At 35.3% G+C, this 20,293-nt stretch overlaps 1 protein-coding gene and 1 pseudogene across 1 annotated transcript; one reads left to right on the top strand and one right to left on the bottom strand.

Moving 5' to 3' along the window:
- Window positions 1-10,878: 10,878 nt before the first annotated feature.
- LOC139890497 (uncharacterized) lies at window positions 10,879-12,657 on the top strand. The gene is made up of 2 exons (XM_071873372.1): window positions 10,879-11,218; window positions 11,306-12,657. Exons 1-2 carry the CDS (start codon window positions 11,028-11,030, stop codon window positions 12,594-12,596), a joined length of 1,482 nt encoding a protein of 493 aa, XP_071729473.1. The 5' UTR covers window positions 10,879-11,027; the 3' UTR covers window positions 12,597-12,657.
- A 161-nt stretch (window positions 12,658-12,818) lies between these two features.
- On the bottom strand, window positions 12,819-16,189 carry LOC139894451 (1-aminocyclopropane-1-carboxylate oxidase 1-like; annotated as a pseudogene).
- Between the last annotated feature and the right edge of the window lie 4,104 nt (window positions 16,190-20,293).

The raw sequence follows: 20,293 nt of genomic DNA, 5'->3' as shown, positions 1-20,293 counted from the left end.
CTTACCATTAGCTACTTCAACAACATAAGTATTGTCTAAGAGAGCTAACGGCGTTTTGATTCTCGGACTTAATTTACTCGACACGAAACTTAAATCAGCCCCTGAATCAAATAACACATAAACTGATAAATCATCGACTGAGAACGTACCAGTAACAAGCTTAGGATCTTCCTCCGCATCCTTAGCATTAATGTTGAACGCTCGGCCGCGTGCAGTCTCTGCAGTCTTCTTGTTGGGACAAGCATCTCGAAAATGCCCCGGCTTCCCACACTCATAACAAACCCTTGGATTACCTCCATTATTCGATTTCCCATTACCGTTACCGTTACCACCTCTATTACCAACATTATTATTATTACCACCAGTCGCGGGAGTAGCAGACCCCGGCAAAAGCACTGTACAATCTTTAGCAATGTGCCCTTGCTTAGAGCACCTCTTACAAGTAACTGTGCAGTAACCATCATGAACTTTATAGCAACGAGGACACACACGCTGATTTCTGTTGTTAGCACCTGAGGTATCCTGTTTCTTCTGCTGATTTTGGTTTTGATTGCGGTTGTTATCCCACTTTCGTTTCCCATTATCAGCTTTCTTGACAACCTCCTCACTACTTTCAACAACAGTAGTCTTGCTTCTTCTCAACACCTTGTCATTAAGTTTGTGAGCCATAGTCATAGCTGCCTCAATAGTCTGGGGTTCACTGGACTCAACCCCGTGTTCAATCTTCTCGGACAAACCATCAATGTAAGCCTCAATTTTGCGGTCCTCATCCGCATAAACCCTAGGACACAGCAAAGTTAACTCGAAAAACCTTCGTTCATAGGCATCTAACTCGGTGCCATGCATTTTCAAATTCTTGAGCTCAACCTCTAGCTTCTTAAGCTCACCCCGAGGTCTATAGCGGGTGATCAATCTTTCCTTAAAATCATTCCAGGCCAAACCATAAGCTACATCGCTTCCCAAACTACTAACCAGATTGTTCCACCATGTCAAGGCACTATCCTTGAGAGTGCAACTAGCGAAACTAACTTTGTCCTCTTCACGGACCCGACTGACCCTGAAAATAGATTCGATTTTCTCGAACCAACGAGTAAGCCCTATTGGTCCTTCCGTACCACTGAATTCTTGAGGTCGACCAGCCATAAAAGTTTTGTGGGAGCATCCCACGTTGTTGTTCGCATTGGCGTTAACATTAGCATTTGCTGCCATAGCAGCAGCAATTCCTTCATTGATCAGGCGTTGCATACGCGCTTCAGCGGACTCTCTTGGAGGCATGATCTTCAAAATAGAATAACACATCCGTTAGTACCAAGAATAATACTAGTGTCATAAAGAAATAGATCAAAACACGAAAAGACTAACCATTAAGATATTAGTCAACTAACACTATGAGTAATAACATGACAGTTATGATTGTTATAGAAATAACCATCACATGCATACATATTTTATGATAACATCATACAACATACATAGCACCTAACATACATGAACATATATTACGCATAATATAACATGCCAAGAGCCACAACATCAGAAATAAAACATGATAATGATAATAGATGTCATAAAAATAACCATCCATACATAATGAAAAATATCCCATAACAAAATCTTAATAAAATCCTCGGCAAAACGCCGTACATAACCCAAAATGTATGTATAAAAAGGACATTAAGTCTGATGAAATAGATAATCAATATGAATAATCACATCACATTCGCTTAGAGCGGGTGTGATAAGCTGGTCCAGCATGAGTCTCAGCAGGATCCTCATACTTACGCAACTTCCCTTTCACAACATCCAACTCTTCCTTCAACACACGAACAGTGCTCTCGAGAGCCTCGAACTTAGCATTAACTTCCCGATCACGCTTGCGGTTCGCATCCTCAACCCTATGCTTGAAAGTGACAAAGTTACGCATGTCGGCACGGATCTCGTCCATAACTTCATTATGTGGCAAGGTGCGCAAACAATCACTAAGGGCGTTAATACGTGTCACCTCATTATAAGCCCGGTTCATATGAGTAATGGTAGAAAAATAGTAATGAACAGGATCATCGATCTCCGGTTGATTAGCACGACGTCTAGCAGGAGACGGAGGAGCAGGAGCAGCAACAGAGTTATCGCTCGAAGTCGACATCTGCAAACAGCAAAACCGCAAACCATATACCAAAAGATATGAAAGCTAATAATATAACATATACGAAATGAAATGCATAATAATGCTATAGCAAAATGGTAGGGCTGTAGACTAGACTCTAATGCACCCTAATAACCACGGGTTGACCACATTAAGACCGCCTAGTTCCCTACAACCAGCGCTCTGATACCACATGTGACGACCCCGTCAAAACACTTAACGGATCCGTCAGTTGGTCCCATAGCTTGATCGGACTTAAATGAATTAAATAAACAAAGTTGCATTCTTTTATTTCAAAATGTTACCCAAAAAGGAAACAAACTAAATTAAGTAGTTTGAAAACCAACCAACCATAATATGAAACCAAAAGTTGACACAAAACATTGCCAACAAACCCACAATTTAAATTATCCAAAATAGAATGCAAACTTAAGTTTTATAAATTGTTTCATAAAATCTGCCCAAATGCATGCAGACTCTTCTAACGACAGCGGAAGCATCAAATAACTCAAGTACCTGTGAAAACATGCAAGTAAACTGTCAACACAAAGGTTGAGTGAATTATAGGTTTAAATAAATAAGTAAACTTTAGACCACAAGATTTAAAAATGTTAGAAAACATTAAACATTATTCCATTATCAATGAGCCACCTGGTAACCACTTAACCCTTTATTTACCCTTGCCAAACACAATAAAAATATACACTTGGACAGTGTATCTACAACAAATTACGAAGTACTAAACATTCCGATTATAAATTGCTAGCGCGACTAGCTCGAAATGGGGTTGTCAAACCCGATAGATCTATCCGTAGGATTCGCGTTCACCGGTAGAAACCAATGATTACAGTTACCAGACTAGGGAATATTTTTGTCCAACTCACAATGAATAATTAAATTTAACTGTTACTTGTGTCTAAACGTAAATAAAAATCTGCATGTAATCACATCCCAAAAATATACTTTGAAAAGTATGTAAAAACGGGACTATAACTCACCTTAAATAGCAACTGAAGAAATCTCACAAACAAGCGAACAGCACGTAAAGTAAAGTGATCAAGAAAGATCACAACGCCTACCTATAAATAAAGCAGGTCGAAATAAATAACTAACTTAGGCCAAGTCTTAGTATGATAGCTATTGTACATGTTGCAAGTAGGCATAGAACATTACTCAACAAGCATCGGTTTGATTGGAACAGCATAAGGACACACACTTTCTATTTTTAGAAAGTTTCTATTTTTAGCAGGTTTCCATTTTTGGAAAGTTTTCTATTTTAGGAAAGTTTCTATTTTTGGAAAGTTTCTATTTTTGGAAAGTTTCTATTTTTGGAAAGTTTCTATTTTTGGAAAGTTTCTATTTTTGGAAAGTTTCTATTTTTGGAAAGTTTCCAAATTTAGAAAGTTCTATTTTTAGAAAGTTTTGAAGTTAGGAAAGTTTCCTTATTTAGAAAGTCAACAGAAGTCAACTGAAAGTCAAAGTCAACCGAAAGTCAACTCAAAAGTCAACCTTGGTCAAACCTAGTCAACATTAATTTTAAAAGTGTAAGTTATAATAATAACATAGGTTATAATGTTATTTAAAGTCAAAAGTGTATAATAATGTCTTAACATAAGTTTAATTAAATAAAATGAATTATTAAAGTTAATATAAGTTGAAATGTTATAATTAGTATAACATAAGTATTTAATTAATTAATTAAATATCAATCATAATATAAATATTATTAATTTATAATAAATTTTAAATCATATCATAAGTATTATTAATTAATAATGAATTATTAATCATATCATAAGTTTCTAATTAAAATTATTAAATCATAAGTATTTAATAATTAAGTCATAATTAAATAATAATTAAGTCTTATAATAATTAAATAATTATTTAATATTTATTATAAGTCTTATAATAATTTCTCATAATTGAATTTAATACTTATCATAAGTATTTTCCTTTAACAATTAAAAGTGTTATTAATCATAAGTTTAATTAAAATGTTAATTAAATTATAATTAATAATTAAATAATATAATAAATAATTATATTAAAAGTCTTAAAATAAAATAATTACTTCTTTAACATAAGTAATTAATTAATAATGAATTCCATAAATTTTATCATAAGTTTAATCATTAACCATAAGTTTTAAGTTTAAAAGTTCGCCGGGTCGTATCTTGAGCCCCGGGTGTCGGTTTCGGGCAAGCCACATATGCAACTTCACCTACTCAAACCACCCGACACATTTATGAACTCAAGAACACTCCAAGAACAGTCCCTAAGTCGTGCATATCAGCCATGACTTCAATTGGGAAATCATTTTAATCAAAACAGTAATTCGGGCAAAACGGGTGAACCGTGGCTCGGATTTAGGTGACCCGAACATGAATATTCGTCTCACCATCAGTCCTAACCAAATAACACACCCTAAAGACACCAAGGATGGTCACAAAGTCGGACCCAACCTTGTTCATGCCAAGAACACCTTTCAATCTTTAACAAAAACCAAATTAAGCGTATCTAGGGCTCCGGGAATCGAAACGACATGAATCCGGAGTCTAAAATTAATGTCTTGATGAGAGGAACTCATTTATGTACTTTATTTTAACATTCATAACAGTTATATAGTCAGAATATACGAATCAAACTGCTGTCCAAAATTTACAAACCGAACACATGAACAAACGAGTAATTCTACGCATTCAAACAACATTACAACAACTTATACATATCATACTAATCATATAACATCAAAATACAGAAAAATAAATAAAAATGGAAAGTTCTAGGGTTAGGGTTTATACCCTAATCGAGAAACAAAGTATATGATCGCGTAGAGAACGAAACAAGGAACGCGATGGTGTTAATTGATTTATGATCCAAGCTTTAATTTTGTTGAAGAATGGTGATGATGGTGGTGATGTATTCGACGGCCAAAGGGGGAAGAGGGAGGAAGAGAGCACAAAAAAATAAGATTAGGTTTTGATTTTGTAAAATGAAGTGGAAAAAAGAAAAATCAAGGGAGTATACCCCCTCCCTTGGTGGGTTTCGGCCGAATGGGGGGTGTGGGGTGGGCCCCACAAGCCCGTCTTGCTAAATAATGAAATCCTTGTGGCCCGAGATCCCGTACGAAGCCCGAAACGCGAAAACACGCTTACGCGATTAAAAATCCGGAAAGATAACAAACGCGCGACGAAAAATAAATATAAATACACCTATTAATAATATGACCTTAAAATATCATATTTAAAATATTTAGGATTTAAAAATCACGAAAGCTCGACCGTTGGTTTAAAAACCGAAAAGATTCGCCGGATGGAAATCCGCGGAACGTAGAAACGTATAATTTAAAATATGAATACATATATCCACATAACACATAATAATTATTATATATATATTATTACAAAAATAATAATATAGGTCATGGAAATGACGTGGCACACTAACAGTTAACGGTCGTTAAATAATTAACGGAAAAAGATAACTGAAAAAGTAGGGTCGTGACAATATCCTTTGTTATTTAAATTCGTAGTTTCCGTTGACGAACGTTCATAATATTCTCGTTATTTAATTATAACATAACTCGTTTACTTGAGCGTTTTTAAAATATTCGTTTGGTTAATTCCCGCACCCGCTTTGAAACTTAAGGGACTAAACTTGCCAAGAGGGCAAAGAGATGACTAGGTCAACTAGTCAACCTTCACCCTCCTCCATTCATTCCAACCTCCCCATTTCATTACTTCCATTTTTATTCTCTCAAAACCTCAAACACAAAATCATCATCTAAATTCGGTTTAGGGAGCTAGCAACAAAACAAATTACATATTCGTGATCCTCTCTTCATCCTCTTCATTTTGGTACCAACTTCATCTCATTTGGGTAACTTTCTAAAATCACTAGATTTTGTGTTCTTGATGTTTTTAACTTATAAAAGTGTTAATTAGTGTCTATGGCTCAAGTCTAACATGAATATATGATTTATATGCTCGATCTCGTTGTTTTAGTGTAACTAGCATGAACTTGAAGTTTGGTGTGTTGTTCTTGAATTTTGGATGATCATATGTTGTTAGATTGTTAAAGTGCATGTTTTAAAAGTGTTACTAGTATCATTAGCTTCATTTTGATGTATAGGTTGATTAAGGAAACTCCAAAAACATGATTATTGATTTTGAGATGTTTGACTAGGGTTTGATAGTTCTTGACATGAATTTTTGGATGCTTGAATGCCATGGAATGTTAATTATTAGTGTTTAGTTGTAATGTATGTTTCATTACCTTCAAAACGGCATATTATATGTGTGAATTGGTTTCCCGAAACTCAAATTGCATTTGAAGAACTTGAAACCTTAAAAATGAACGTTTAATGATCACTTGATGAGTTTTCGGCTATTATAAATGATGTTTTTGTTTGGTGAAACATGTTTAGTTGTGTTCCTTGTCAAAAGAGCTTTCCAACGGTATAAGATACGTCTTCTAGTTGTTTACGGTTTGAGTTTTGCGTTTGTTTGAAAATTGACCAAGTCTTGAACAAGTGAAACAGGCCTGGGACCAGGCCACGGCCATTGTCGCGGCGCGACAGGCCTGGCCGCGGCGCGGCATAAGCCGTGCCCAGCTTCTGTCTCCAATGTCCGTTTCACGTGAAATGTTTGCCATGTTTTAGACTTCCAATTCGCATGCAACTTGTTCTAACATGCTTATATATGAATAACTAGCATAGAAAATTTGTCCGAGACCCGACCCGAACATGTTGACTTTTTCGTTGACTTTGACCCGACCAAGTTTGACTTTTTGTCAAACTTAATCAATTAATTATGCAATCTTCCTAACATGCTTTTATACTTGTATCTTGCATGAAACTTGACAATTTGCTTCACATGCTACATAATCGAGTCGTGTCGAGCCATAGGACTAATTGAACAACTTTGACCCTTCGTGACTACCGTTATTGATACAACCTATTTGTTTAGGTCGAGACTAGCGTTGTTCTTTACGCACGTTACTTGTTGAAGTACTTATTTACTCTTGCAATCAAAGGTGAGATCATAGTCCCACTTTTACTCTTTTTGAACTTATATTTGGGATGAGAAAACATAAACGATTCTTTTGAACTAAGTGAACACAAGAACGGGAAAACAAACATTCTACATACGAGTTTAGAACAAAAATCCTCAATTCGATTATCATTAGTTACACTTGCCGGGTGTAAGCGAGAACTTATGTTATATGGCCATATGGGTTGACAACCCTCATCCTTGACGGTTCGCTACCGTCTACGGATGAAATATATTTTCGAGAATCAGTGTTTGTTCTAGCACTAAGTGATGGGGTATACAATGGAAGGAATGTTAAGCTTTGATAATTGGGTGCTCGTGAAACAAACTTTTGGAATGTATTACTATTATTTCATTGATGCAAATCTTGTGGTTCACTTGTACTTACTTACTTAAACCTATGATTTCACCAACGTTTTCGTTGACAGATTTATATGTTTTTCTCAGGTCTTGCACGATATGTGAAACATGCTTCCGCTTACTATTTGATACTTGCATCCGATGTCGAGTATACATGCATTTCATGGAGCGTCTTTTGACTTTACTTTAAACCGTGTCGCCTAGATTTCAATCGTATCTATAACGTTGTAACTTAACTTTTGGTTGAACAATTCTTGTAAACTTTGAAACAATCTTTATTTTGAAATGAAGGCGACATATTTTGGTCAAACGTTATCTTAAAGACTTATAATCAGGTAATGGGACCCACGTAGCCGACGCCGTCACTTGACGATTTGTCGGGGTCGCTACATAAATTGGGCGGGTCAAGAGTGACTTGGTGTTCCCGGATTGCATCCGTGCAAGAGGGCAACGACTAAGTGCACTAGATGGATAGCTTAGATAGGATTATTAGGCATGCCTAATAATCGTATCTATGGTTGATGATTAGCTTAGGCAAGGTCATTAAGCTTGCTTAATGATCTTGTCTATGGTATGACTTAGCTTAGACACTTTGGGTGTCTATGTATGTATGTATGAATATAATGTGATTAAGGTAGCTTAGGCATATGTGTATGCCTATGGTCGTGTTTAGCTTAGACATAATTACTAGGATTGGCCTTAGTAAGTTATGTCTATGGTAAGTAATGGAGTCGGATCCGAAAGTAAGTAAGCAACCATTTGGGTTGGAAAGGTCATGTTATGCATTGTTTATGCCCAATGTTATGTGTTCTTTTATTTGCATATAACTCACTAAGCATGAAAGTTTACCCTCATGTTGTTTTATGTTTTTATAGGAACGAAAGGACATCGTGAAGGTAAGGAGCATATGTAAGGATAGCGGAGCATTGGTCATATAGTAAGTGGTAATGCAAGTTCCTATTTTGAATCTAGCTCTAATGATACCGCTTATTGACGCTAAAACTTTTGTATTCATAAACTATGTTTCTTTTGAGTTTTGGGACCAAATGTTATGTTTAAGAATGTGAAAACATGTTGCTCATGATTAAATAGTTTTCGTAATGTTTGACGATGTAAGAAACCGTTTTAATTAAGTTTTTTTTATGTATTATGTTGTTAAAATGTGTTGAGTGAAGAAGTAATGGTGGAAATGTGGTTTTTAAAACAAGTTGCAGTTTAGTACCAGCGACAGCGTATGGTCGCGCCGCGATGCCATTTGCCGCGCCGCGGCATAAAACTCAATTTGAAAACAAGAGGACTGCACAACTGGTTTGAAATCATTTGGTTAGCCGCGCCGCGACCAAGGATTGCCGCGCCGCGGCATATCACTGGGTCTGGGTGGTCACCATTTAAAAAAAAAAAAATCGTTTTAGAGCGGTAAACATTTCCACATAATGGACATAAGATCGAGTTTAGAATCCCGGTTAGGGTCGAACACTTATAAAATAATGATGATAATGATGAAGATATTATTGGAGATGAAGTTGAACGTGTTTCAACGATTTCGAATTCATAAGGAGTCTTATAAAGGTAGGTGATTGATTTAAAGGCGTAGGTTTGGTTGCAAATGCTTGGCGTCGGGTCGTGTTTGGGTTGATTTTAGGTAATTCAATACCCGAAATCGATTAAAAAAATCGGACCCGGACCCGGACCCGTCGAGTTGCCTTTAGTTACTAACTAGCGAGTAATTTCCCCCACATGTAACCAGGTCCCCTTTTACTTACGAACTATCGGGTAAACGAGTTTTCTCACGGGGATTTGAATCTTTTTTGTATATACGGCCGAAAAATCGGGTAAACGGACCGAGTATTCGGGTTTACGGCCCGGGCTATTCGGCATAAGGGTCAATTTATAGAATTTATGGGTCGGGTATATGGACTTAGGTCTTTTCTCGGGTATATGGGCTAGGTAATTAGGTTTGTGACTAAACCATTGTCGAATCGGACCCGCAAAAACTTAAAAATCATCCCCATACCCGACGGTAAACTCAATTACCCGGTCTGAACCAGACCTATAAATATCGGGTTTCTGGTTTTCTCATCGGGTAGGGATTTTTATGTCATCCCTAATTGCATATCGTGGTTGATAGTTTTGTCTCGAGTTTGTGTTTGTCTTCTTCCTTTTTAAGAGGTTGGCGTTGAGTTTTTATATCGAGTTGTTTTGATGTGAGTAGAGTTCTAGTGAATTTTAGTGTGCTCTTTATTATTCGGTGTATCTTTAGCTTGCTTGTTAGTTTTTATTTATATAAAAATAATAATCTATAATAAAATAAATATAAAATAATTGTCACTATAAGATAAAATTAATAATTAAACACTGTGTATAATTATTTTACGCGTGTTAAGAACACTCGGCTAATTTTTTTTATTTTTTTATTATTTTTTAACTATGTTAACAACTATTCTAAAATATGTTGTTATCACGTTTTAATTTGTTGTACATTTTAATTTTAATAACTTTATTTATTGGAAAAGATGACTAGTAACCGATAACCGATATACATTATTAAAGAAGTGACTAGTAACCGATAAAAAAAAAGATAAAGATATTTTGTATAGTGCTAGGGATGACAATGGATACTCGATCCGGTGGATATCCACCCAATCCACCCGATTATTTGTGGATATGGACGATCTAAATGAATATGGATACGGATTTGAATGAACCGAAATGGATATGGATATGGATATGAATGAAAAGCGGGTTCATCCATGGATGAACCCGCTTTCATCCGTAATAACTAAATATATAAATTTATCACTCGAATAAATATCATTTATGTGTTGATATTTCATTAATTATATTCATCTTTTTTATTTATATTTATATTTTATCTAAAATATAATTTTTTTTTATATTTTGTTTTGTTTAAATCATTAAATGAATTTGTCGTAGTTAGGTGGGTTGAAAGGTGATTTCATGTAACTAAAAAGTAAGCAACTTACATGTAATTGATATCTTTACACGTTTAATATGCTATTTGTTGACTTTTTGTTATATAGATTAGTAAAAAAGTGACTTTATGACGCATAAACTATTAAAAAATATTATTTTTGATCGTACTTGTTAAAAATAAAATAAATTTAAATGAATATAATCCATTAACCCGCTTCACTCGACAAATATAGATATGGATGGATGAAATGTTTATAAATAAATATGAATATAATATAAATATAAATATGGATTAAATTAAAAAATATAAATGGATACAGATATCGGTACCATTCTCATCTGGTGTTAACAGCCTCCCCTTTTGGTTAGCAAAATTATTTTTTTTTTTTTTATTTGAAGATTTTAACTTGTCGCGAAGAGGAACATTGAACTCCATAAAACAAACTTCCGAAACCCCTCCAGTTATTAATTAATTCCAACATTTATTTATTCATTAGTTTGCTAATCGCAAGTATAACATCAAATAAACGGAGAATATGGAATCATGGATTCCATTGATAAACATATTCATCAATTCTCCAAACCCTGAAACGGATGCATCATTCTTTCTCCAATCTTCTTTTAATTCTTCTTCTTCTTCTTCTTCTTCTTCTTCTTCAAACATTTCCACCGCTTCTTTCCTTTCTCTACTCACTCAACCCACATCTTCAATCACCAATAAACAAAGGTACCATTTTTCTATTTTTATACATTCTTATATTAACAGATGCTTTCTTTAATGTGCTAATATGATATCCGTGATTTTTTTTGTCAGGTTAATGTGGATGCAGACATTACCTAATGTAGTTCAAGCTCGAATTTTATCGTTTCTTACTTATGATCATATCAAGTTTAATAAGAAAGACTTGTGCCAACTTGCAACGGATTTATTGGTTAATGAAACTGAAGTTGATTTTTGGGTCAAGAAAGCTGCACGCCAACTGTTTGATGTTGTGTCTGACTCAAACTACAAATGGGTATCTGGCTTTAATCTAGATTCTGAAGAAGACAAGTTTGAAGGGGATTTCGGTGGAGTGCCTCGGTGGCTAAAGGATTTTGCTAATGATAATGATTCAGTTCTTCCTTGGCTCCCTGTTTCGGTTGATGATTTGAATACAAGATTGTCTGATATTGCATATGAAGATGATGATGATAATGATGATGAAGATAGTGTGATGGTGGAAACTGAAAATCTTGAAATGGTTGGTACTCGAGAGAAGTTAGTTTGTCCTGAAATTGTTCCCATAGACCATGAAACAGAAGAAACGGCTGCGCGTTTGAAAACGAGAATACTAAACTTGGAATCGAGTCTTAAAGCTGCAGAATTGGTTGATGATATTCGAAAACTCTGTGTGGAAAATAAGGGGCATTATCTTACAATTTTGGGCTTAATTGAACCGTGGAATGCTGAAGATGAACTCATCCCAGTTCTGTTAGCACGTCTTTTAGATGGAAATGAAGAAGGTTTTGTATTAACAAGTTATATCCTATGCTCAGTTGTGCTTCCAACGCTCTTGTTACTTGAAAAGCCAGTACCTCGTGCACTACTAGTTGCAATAATCGACTACTGCAAGGTGCACCATAAGGCTGCTGTGTATGCGCTTGTATTTCCACTGATCCTTCACAAAGACGGCATCAATAACTCTATTTGTGATGTGATCACAAGGATTATTAAAGAATGCTTGCACCCTGCTCATGTATCTGCTTTTTGTCAGAAACTACTCTGTGAAAAAAAAGTTTATGGGAACGAATATATATGCCTACCGTGTCATCAACATCTAGTTTCTAAAGAAATTGTATGGACTGAATCTTTGTTCAATCTATTTCAGAATATCTTGAATCATAACGTTCATTTGACCCAAGATTCAGTTGATCAACTTGTTTTCCACATTAAGGAATCTGCTACAACGTTCTCAGCGTCTTTGAAGTTTGCAAATTTCTTGTTATGTTTTGTCACCAAATGTGCACCTTTGTTAAAGGCTCATAAGGTGGTGTTATATGAAGCTGTTGGTAACACCACTAGTTTTTTGACAAAATCGATATTATCCAAACTAGGTAGCATATGATGCTTACTTTATTTGTATTTCATAAGATGTTTATGATCAGTGTATACTTTCTACTAACCGGACAGTCATGCTATTTTCATCATCTTTTACATAAAAGTTTATAAGAAGTATGAATTGCTTGTTTTTAAGTTCTAAGTTACTCATAGATTTCAGTTGTCAATGTTGGTCCTTATGATACGAGATCATCGATCCCTCTAGGGTGTAGTCAGTTAATATTGCAAATTATGTAAACAATACTTCCAATTGGTCACCTGTTTTAGCGAAAATGGTGTTATTCTTAGAAGGTGGTATATCCACCCATTTGCCATCTTTGAAGAATTCGAGACCCGGGACTTGGTCATCTTGGAGCAATAGAATGATGGCATTTTGGTGATGCTCACGATGACCTCTAAAAAGTTCTGGGTGAGGGCATTTTGGGTATTTTGCTACCTTTGTCCCTACTGAAGGACTTTTTGTTCACGAGAATGCCTCCTTGATGTATTTTTTGTCTAGACCAAGATTTTCATACATGAGTTCAGAGAGCTTCTTGGCCACCTTTACTAGTTGATCGATATAATCATCCACCGTTTTGTTGCTTGTATAAGCAATTCAATTGATTATCTGTTGAGATTGTGTTAATGTGTATCAAGGCAGACGCACAAGCAAACAATGGCGGATCCAAAAATTCGAAGCAGGGAGCAGGGTGTGCTGTTGGTTATAGTTTTGGTTAGAAGAAATGGATATGGTTGCTTTGTATTTGTGAATGGATGTTATCCCACATAGGTGGGAGGAAGTAGTGGGAGGGGGATGACTTGGTTATAAAAGGAGTGTTAAGCCTCACTTCCAAATTGCACCAATCAATACACTTTAAGTATTTGATTATTTCTTTCTTTCTTACCCTTGTTTGAGAGTTGTATTAGTTAAATATTTTGGAGAGTGTAGTTGGCTTAAGAGAGTCGTCTATATCATTGTAACAATTTGTGATATAGTGTATTTCTCTCTTTGGGGGCCGGTGGTTTTTCTCCTGTTTTGGAGTTTTCACGTTAAATCTTGTGTTGTGTATTGTTCTTATTTCTTTACTATTATTGTTGGGCTGGGTGGTGGGAATTAGTGAGACCGTAATTTCCCAACAACTGGTATCAGAGCGTCAGGTTTGACGAGGGTCTCGGTTATAGGAGTCAGAGTATGCTCTGTGGTTGCCACGGGAGTGGATCGTCCACATCAGAAACGAGTTCTATTGATCGTATAGGGTATCTGGTTAGATAATATTTTTTCTGATTCGTAGTAATAGTTGGATTTGTTAGTGGCGAGTTGTGGATTTCCGATTTAAAGGGTCCTGGCTACCTGCTATATCTTTTGGCTATTCGAAACGTGAGCAAAATCAGAGAAAGTGTTGTTTATAGGATACGTACACGATGTCGAAGTTCAGTCCAATGAGGTTTGATGTAGAGAAATTTGATGGGAGGATCAATTTTGGCTTATGGCAGGTTCAAGTCAAGGATGTGTTGATTCAGTCTGGTTTACACAAGGCTTTGAAGGGTAAACCCACCCTTGTTCCCGGCAGTGATTCTAGCAGTAAGTTCGATGAAGAAGAATGGGATGATATGGATTTGAGGGCAGCAAGTGCTATTCGTTTGTGTCTTGCAAAGAACGTGCTTGCAAATGTGCACGGGTTATCAACGGCAAAGGAGCTTTGGGTTAAACTAGAGCAGTTGTACCAGGGCAAGGGCATCTCAAATCGGTTGTGTCTTAAAGAACAATTTCATACTCTGCGTATGGATGGAGGTTCAAAGATTTCAGATCATCTAAGTATTCTTAACGGTATTGTTTCGGAACTGGAGGCTATTGGAGTTAAAACGGATGATGAAGATAAAGCTTTGAGGTTGATATTATCTTTATCATCGTCCTATGAGCACATGAAACCTATTCTAATGTACGGGAAAGAAACGTTGAAGTTTGAAGATGTTACTAGCAAGCTCCTATCCGAGGAGAAAAGATTGGAAGGTAACGGAGTCTCGTCATCAGAAGCTACGGTACTGTTGTGTTCGGATAGGCAGAAGAGAAACTCTAGAAAGAATCTGACATGCTGGAAGTGCGGGAAGACCGGACATGTAAGGGTTAATTGTCCCGGTGGAGCTAATCCGGCAAATGGCTCCAAAGATGCTAACATTGTCTCCGTCGTTACGGAGAGTGACGAATTCTTCTGAAGTCGCGTCATCCTCATGGTGTGTCCGCGCCACCATGGAAAGGGATATTCGTTAGTGGTTCCACAATTGCACATGGGCATTGGTTTGGCGTTTATGCAGGTTGTGTGGTGGAAACGGATGTTGTAGCCGATAAAACTTCCAGGGAAAGCCAAACAGGAAGTTGCACCATAACAGTTCAGCTGGGTATACAACATGTGCCGATATAAAATGCTTGGAATGTGATATTCTAAGTGCTATACTCTTTATGGTGGAGTATGATAATTATGTTTAGAGTTATGATTGTCTGTTATGACAATGATTGTCGGGTCTTGACAATGTTCGATGAAGATGCAAATTTTATTTCTTGGGCTAGAGGTAATGTCAGCGGCATGAAGATGAGGATCTTAAAGTTGTCGTCGAGGAAGCATCTACTTCGGTTTCTTTTGCAAAGTGAAAGCATGGTTATCTTCTTCTATCCAAAAGGTGGAGATTTGTTGGTTATATTTTTGGTTAGAAGAAATGGATATGATTGCTTTGTATTTGTGAATGGATGTTATCCCACATAGGTGGGAGGAAGTAGTGGGAGGGGGATGACTTGGTTATAAAAGGAGTGTTAAGCCTCACTTCCAAATTGCACCAATCAATACACTTTAAGTATTTGATCATTTCTTTCTTCCTTACCCTTGTTTGAGAGTTGTATTAGTTAAATATTTTGGAGAGTGTAGTTGGCTTAAGAGAGTCGTCTATATCATTGTAACAATTTGTGATATAGTGTATTTCTCTCTTTGGGGGCCGGTGGTTTTTCTCCTGTTTTGAAGTTTTCACGTTAAATCTTGTGTTGTGTATTGTTCTTATTTCTTTACTATTATTGTTGGGCTGGGTGGTAGGAATTAGTGAGACCGTAATTTCCCAACATGTGCATGACAGCAACATTTTCTAGTCGTTTATTTATACATTCATAATGCAAGGGCTGCCATGCACGAAATCCGTACGTCTCTCTCTTCCATTTATATTGAAGTAATATAATTTATAATAAGCATTATTAACTCATTAAATGGTTATGAAAATGAAACTTGGAGCAGAGGGCTTGAATGTCAACCTGAGTAGACCAGTTATTTAGAGAACTTTGCAGACCCGCCCATGTTACCACCTCTTAATCATAATGACCAATTAAAGAATATGCTTACACCTGATTAGCATAGCGTGCTCATTTACTTACCGAAGCTCCTCAGAAAGATTAATGTAGTCATTGATGTTATTATTTAGGCGATGCCACATGGAAAAAGTGCTTTCCCAATCAATATCATTGCGTTTGTTATTATCTTCAACACTTCTAATTATCTTCGAGTTATCAAAACTCTTCTTCATGTTGTGTTCATAATGCTGATTCACCAATTTCTTAACTTTCTCCATTAGCTGCTTATCAACCCAGAAAATTCAATCTGTATATACCATATAATGAAACTAACTTCACCATCATCTAACTTGCTAAAATCTATCATACTTCTGTATCTGACAATTTATTACCACGGTAAGGTTATCTAGTTGACATAATGTGTCTGAGCATGATCATGGTCCTTTTGGTATGTACGCTTAGCTATTTTTTTGGTATTTTGTAGTTCAATAATATGAATATGTGTTTATTCTATTGCATCCAATGAAAAGTTTTAGTTTTGTTACTCCGTACTAATTTATTGTTTACTGTAAACCGTCGATGTTAATCATGGATCTGTCACTTTTGTAGGATCGTTAAAGAAAACAAGGGACTATATTTTTTTAATTTATATTAAAAAACTAGCGAGAAACTAGAAAAATTACAAAGCAAATATTCAAAGTTTTAAAGCAACGAAATTAAAAATTACATAAAATTTAAAGGATCTTTCAACCACTCCGTCTAATTTATCTTGGATTTGTGATATCTCGAATACAGTCAAGAGAAGCCCGAAGAAACAATGTTGTCAAACACATGAGATTTCCATTGCTTTTGATCTTTGAAAATAATGCCATTGCGAATAGACCAAATGTTCCAAAAAGTCGAGTAAACAAGAATCATAATTATGAGTTTCTTCTTCCGATGATTAGAAAAAGAATCGATCCAACTCCATACTTCATCAACCGAATCCCATATCGGAATAGAAATACCAAGCCAACGTCCTACCTTACACCAAATATGGTAGGATGTATCACATCTTACAAACCAATAACTATGAGATTCTTCCGAAACGCCATAAACCACAACACGAATTATCAAAGGTTAAACCTTTGGCTTCCAAGTTCCGAAGAGTAGCAAGTTTGTGAAGTTTTAGCCGCCAAATAAAGATATTAACTTTGATCTGAATATGATTACACTAAACAGTTTTAATCGAAAAGGAGGCATGATAAGAAGAATCAATAATTTTTCTAGCAGTGGCCACATAAAAAACAAGGGACTATATCAAGTTACGTAAATGAGATTAATTATCAAGATAATACCATACCCTTTGAATTCAGTTTGAAAAGATCAACTGACTCTAATTTTAGATGGAGTAATTTATAACATTTGTAATATGGTGATTGTGGTTTGTTAAAATTGAATAAAATTGAAGAAATGTTGTGAGAGAGGCTAGTGAAAGTAATTACAACTAATTTTCAACTTTTTATTTAGGGTTGTAAGGATTGTGACTAAATTAATGCTACCCACGTCTCATTTTGACTTTTCAAATTATTTTTTTCAACTTTAACTTTAACTTTAAATATTTATATTTATATTATATAATATTTTATGAAAATTATAATGATGAAAACACGTATAAACCAAGTCCTTTTATATAATAAATTTTATAAAATATTACATAACACAAACAAAAATATTTGAAGTCAAAATTGGAAAAAAAAACATTCAACAATAAAAATAAGACAATTATTTTGAAGATGGTAGTAATATAAGAACGACTATCTTCCAACTCATCAAAAGTTGTTCATCGCCCCCCTAAAAAATGAACCCACAACTGGGCATTTTAGGCACTGTGAATGATGAGCACCACCATATAAACTAGGGATGACAATGGATCGGATATGGATCGGATGATGTCATATCCACATCCATATCCATTTAATTTTTGCCCGTCCATATCCATATCCATATCCATATCCATTTAATTTCAGTCCATCCGTCCATATCCATATCCGATAGATTAAGCGGGTTAATGGATATCCATTGGATATCAAATGAATTTTTAATCTAACGACGATTTTATCAATTTAATATAGATTATAACAAATGTAAACATTTAATCTATATGTTTTTTATTTGTTACACATGTTTTAAATGTAATTTATCGCTGATCGTGAATTTAGACGAGCAAAATACGTTATAATATAAGTAAATATAAGTTTAAACTAATCTAAAAACGTAACTTTGAATATTGTTAGTAACAAATTTAATAATTGTGACTATCACAACTCTTATTTTCGTTAATAATTTAAGAATTTGTAGGTAATATGTATATGTATATAAATATGTAGATGCATATGCTTATATTTTAGTACATATATATGAATATATATGTATTTCGGGTGATAATGGATATATCCGTAGATGATAAGTTGTCATCCATATCCGATCCACGAAATATTTAGATCATCCATATCCATATCCATATCCGTTAATCGTCCATTTACATCATCCATATCCACTATAAATGGATCGGATCGGGTGGATGTCCATGGATGGAACATCCATTGCCATCCCTAATATAAACTCAATTACCTACGATTTTACATTCTGTTTTTTTTTTCTTTTTTTTTGGAACGGCAAATTTTATAAATATACTAGCTAGAAGCTAGAAAAAAATTTAGAGATTACAAAGGATTACAAAGTCAAGAGTTCGAAGAAGGAGCAAATTTACTCCTACTTTTAACCCAATAAAAAGCAAAAACTCTAATAAGATCAAACAAATCCTCCTTCCTAATGCAAATTTACGATTTTACATTCTGTTATTTATATTTATTTTCATATTCATACTAGCAAACACCATGTCAATTTATGGAATTATATTTAATTATAATTATTATTAATATTAAATTAATTAATAACATCCAGTGGTGGTCCGATTGTCCGGGGGTGGTCAGGTGGTCATGTTGTCCGGGGGTGGTTTGGTGTTCGGGTTGTCCGGTGGTGTTCTGTTGGTCCAGTGGTCTAGGGGATGGTTCGGTAGTGTGATGGTGATCAGATGGTTGTCTGTTGGTCCGGGGGTGGTCCTGTGGTGGTCTGAAATATAGTGCTGTGACACAAGGTAGTCATCGACGGAAAAGGACCACCAAGAAAAGAGGACAACTACCATAGTTGAAAACCAACCAGATATGTAGCAGGAGTGTAAAGGTATAAGAACAAGCACGAACAAAGTTGATTTGTAGCCTGAAAAATCATAAATCCAGTGGTATACTGTCGCCGATTGAAATCCATCAATAACTAAAATCGAAAAAGGGCAACCGCCCTATGCAACACATCAACCCCCAAAACAAAAACATGCTGAATAGAAGGTTCAACAGGAAGAAGGAAGGAAGGAATAGGAAGAAGGAATAGGCGGCACTAGGGGGTTGCCGAAAATTTTTTCCCGAAAAAACATGGGAGCCGAAGTGTAAGAAAATCAATCAAAGAGAGAGCAAACGAGACCATAAGTCTCCAAATCACTGAAGCTCACAGAGTGTACTCGAACAATCACGGATACTCCCGGCTTGCGAGCATCGTCAGCGATTGAAAAAGTAGTTGGAGGTTAAAAGAGCTTAAAACAGATTTAGGAGGGGGGAGGCATAAGTAAACGAAAAAGAGGATAGAAAACACGCAGGGATCTAACCACCAGCGCGAGGACGGAAAGTTTGAAGTGAGGTGGGCGGGAAGAGGAAAAGTTTTCTCAAGACTAAGATTCGGATAAAAATAAAAACGAGCTAACATATAATAAGAGTCTTGATTTTTATCACATCAAAGTTTCTAATGAATTTTTTTTCTTTAAAAATGATATCTTTTTTATAACTGAGAAAATTAATTATTTACTTTTATGAATTGTATTGCAATGTGTGTAGCTTTTAAAAAGAAAGTTAGCGAGGCCTCGAAGTTCGCTTATGATGATTAGTTTTTATCGTTAGCGAAAAAGTAGTCATGAGAAAAGATAATTCTAACTAAAGAAACATTAATAGTTTTTTTTTTTTCTATGAGGATGTTGGTAGCGAACTCACGATGAAATGGCATGTAGTTTGTTTTTAAAAATGAATCATACATTTTAAAATGCTACGTTTATTATTCGTGTAATTGATATTTATGTATTGGTATAAAAAAAGTGCCCCCATACACCACTCATGTAGTATTGGGTGGTGTTGTTGTTGTAATGGTATAAAAAAAGTGATGTATTTATGTTATTGTTAGTATTTAGTATATATAATATATAACAAATATAAATAAAATAAATATAAATTATGTTGTTGTTGGAATATTTTGGCTTACTACCAAGTTATTGTTTGCAATTGAGTCTTTGTAGAAGTTAAAGGTTGCTTGGC

Source organism: Rutidosis leptorrhynchoides, chromosome 2 (genome assembly GCF_046630445.1).
Source record: "Rutidosis leptorrhynchoides isolate AG116_Rl617_1_P2 chromosome 2, CSIRO_AGI_Rlap_v1, whole genome shotgun sequence".
In the NCBI taxonomy this organism is placed as follows: Eukaryota; Viridiplantae; Streptophyta; class Magnoliopsida; order Asterales; family Asteraceae; genus Rutidosis; species Rutidosis leptorrhynchoides.
The sequence above is the reverse complement of the archived record's forward strand: the minus strand, read 5'-3'. Positions and strand labels throughout refer to the sequence as shown.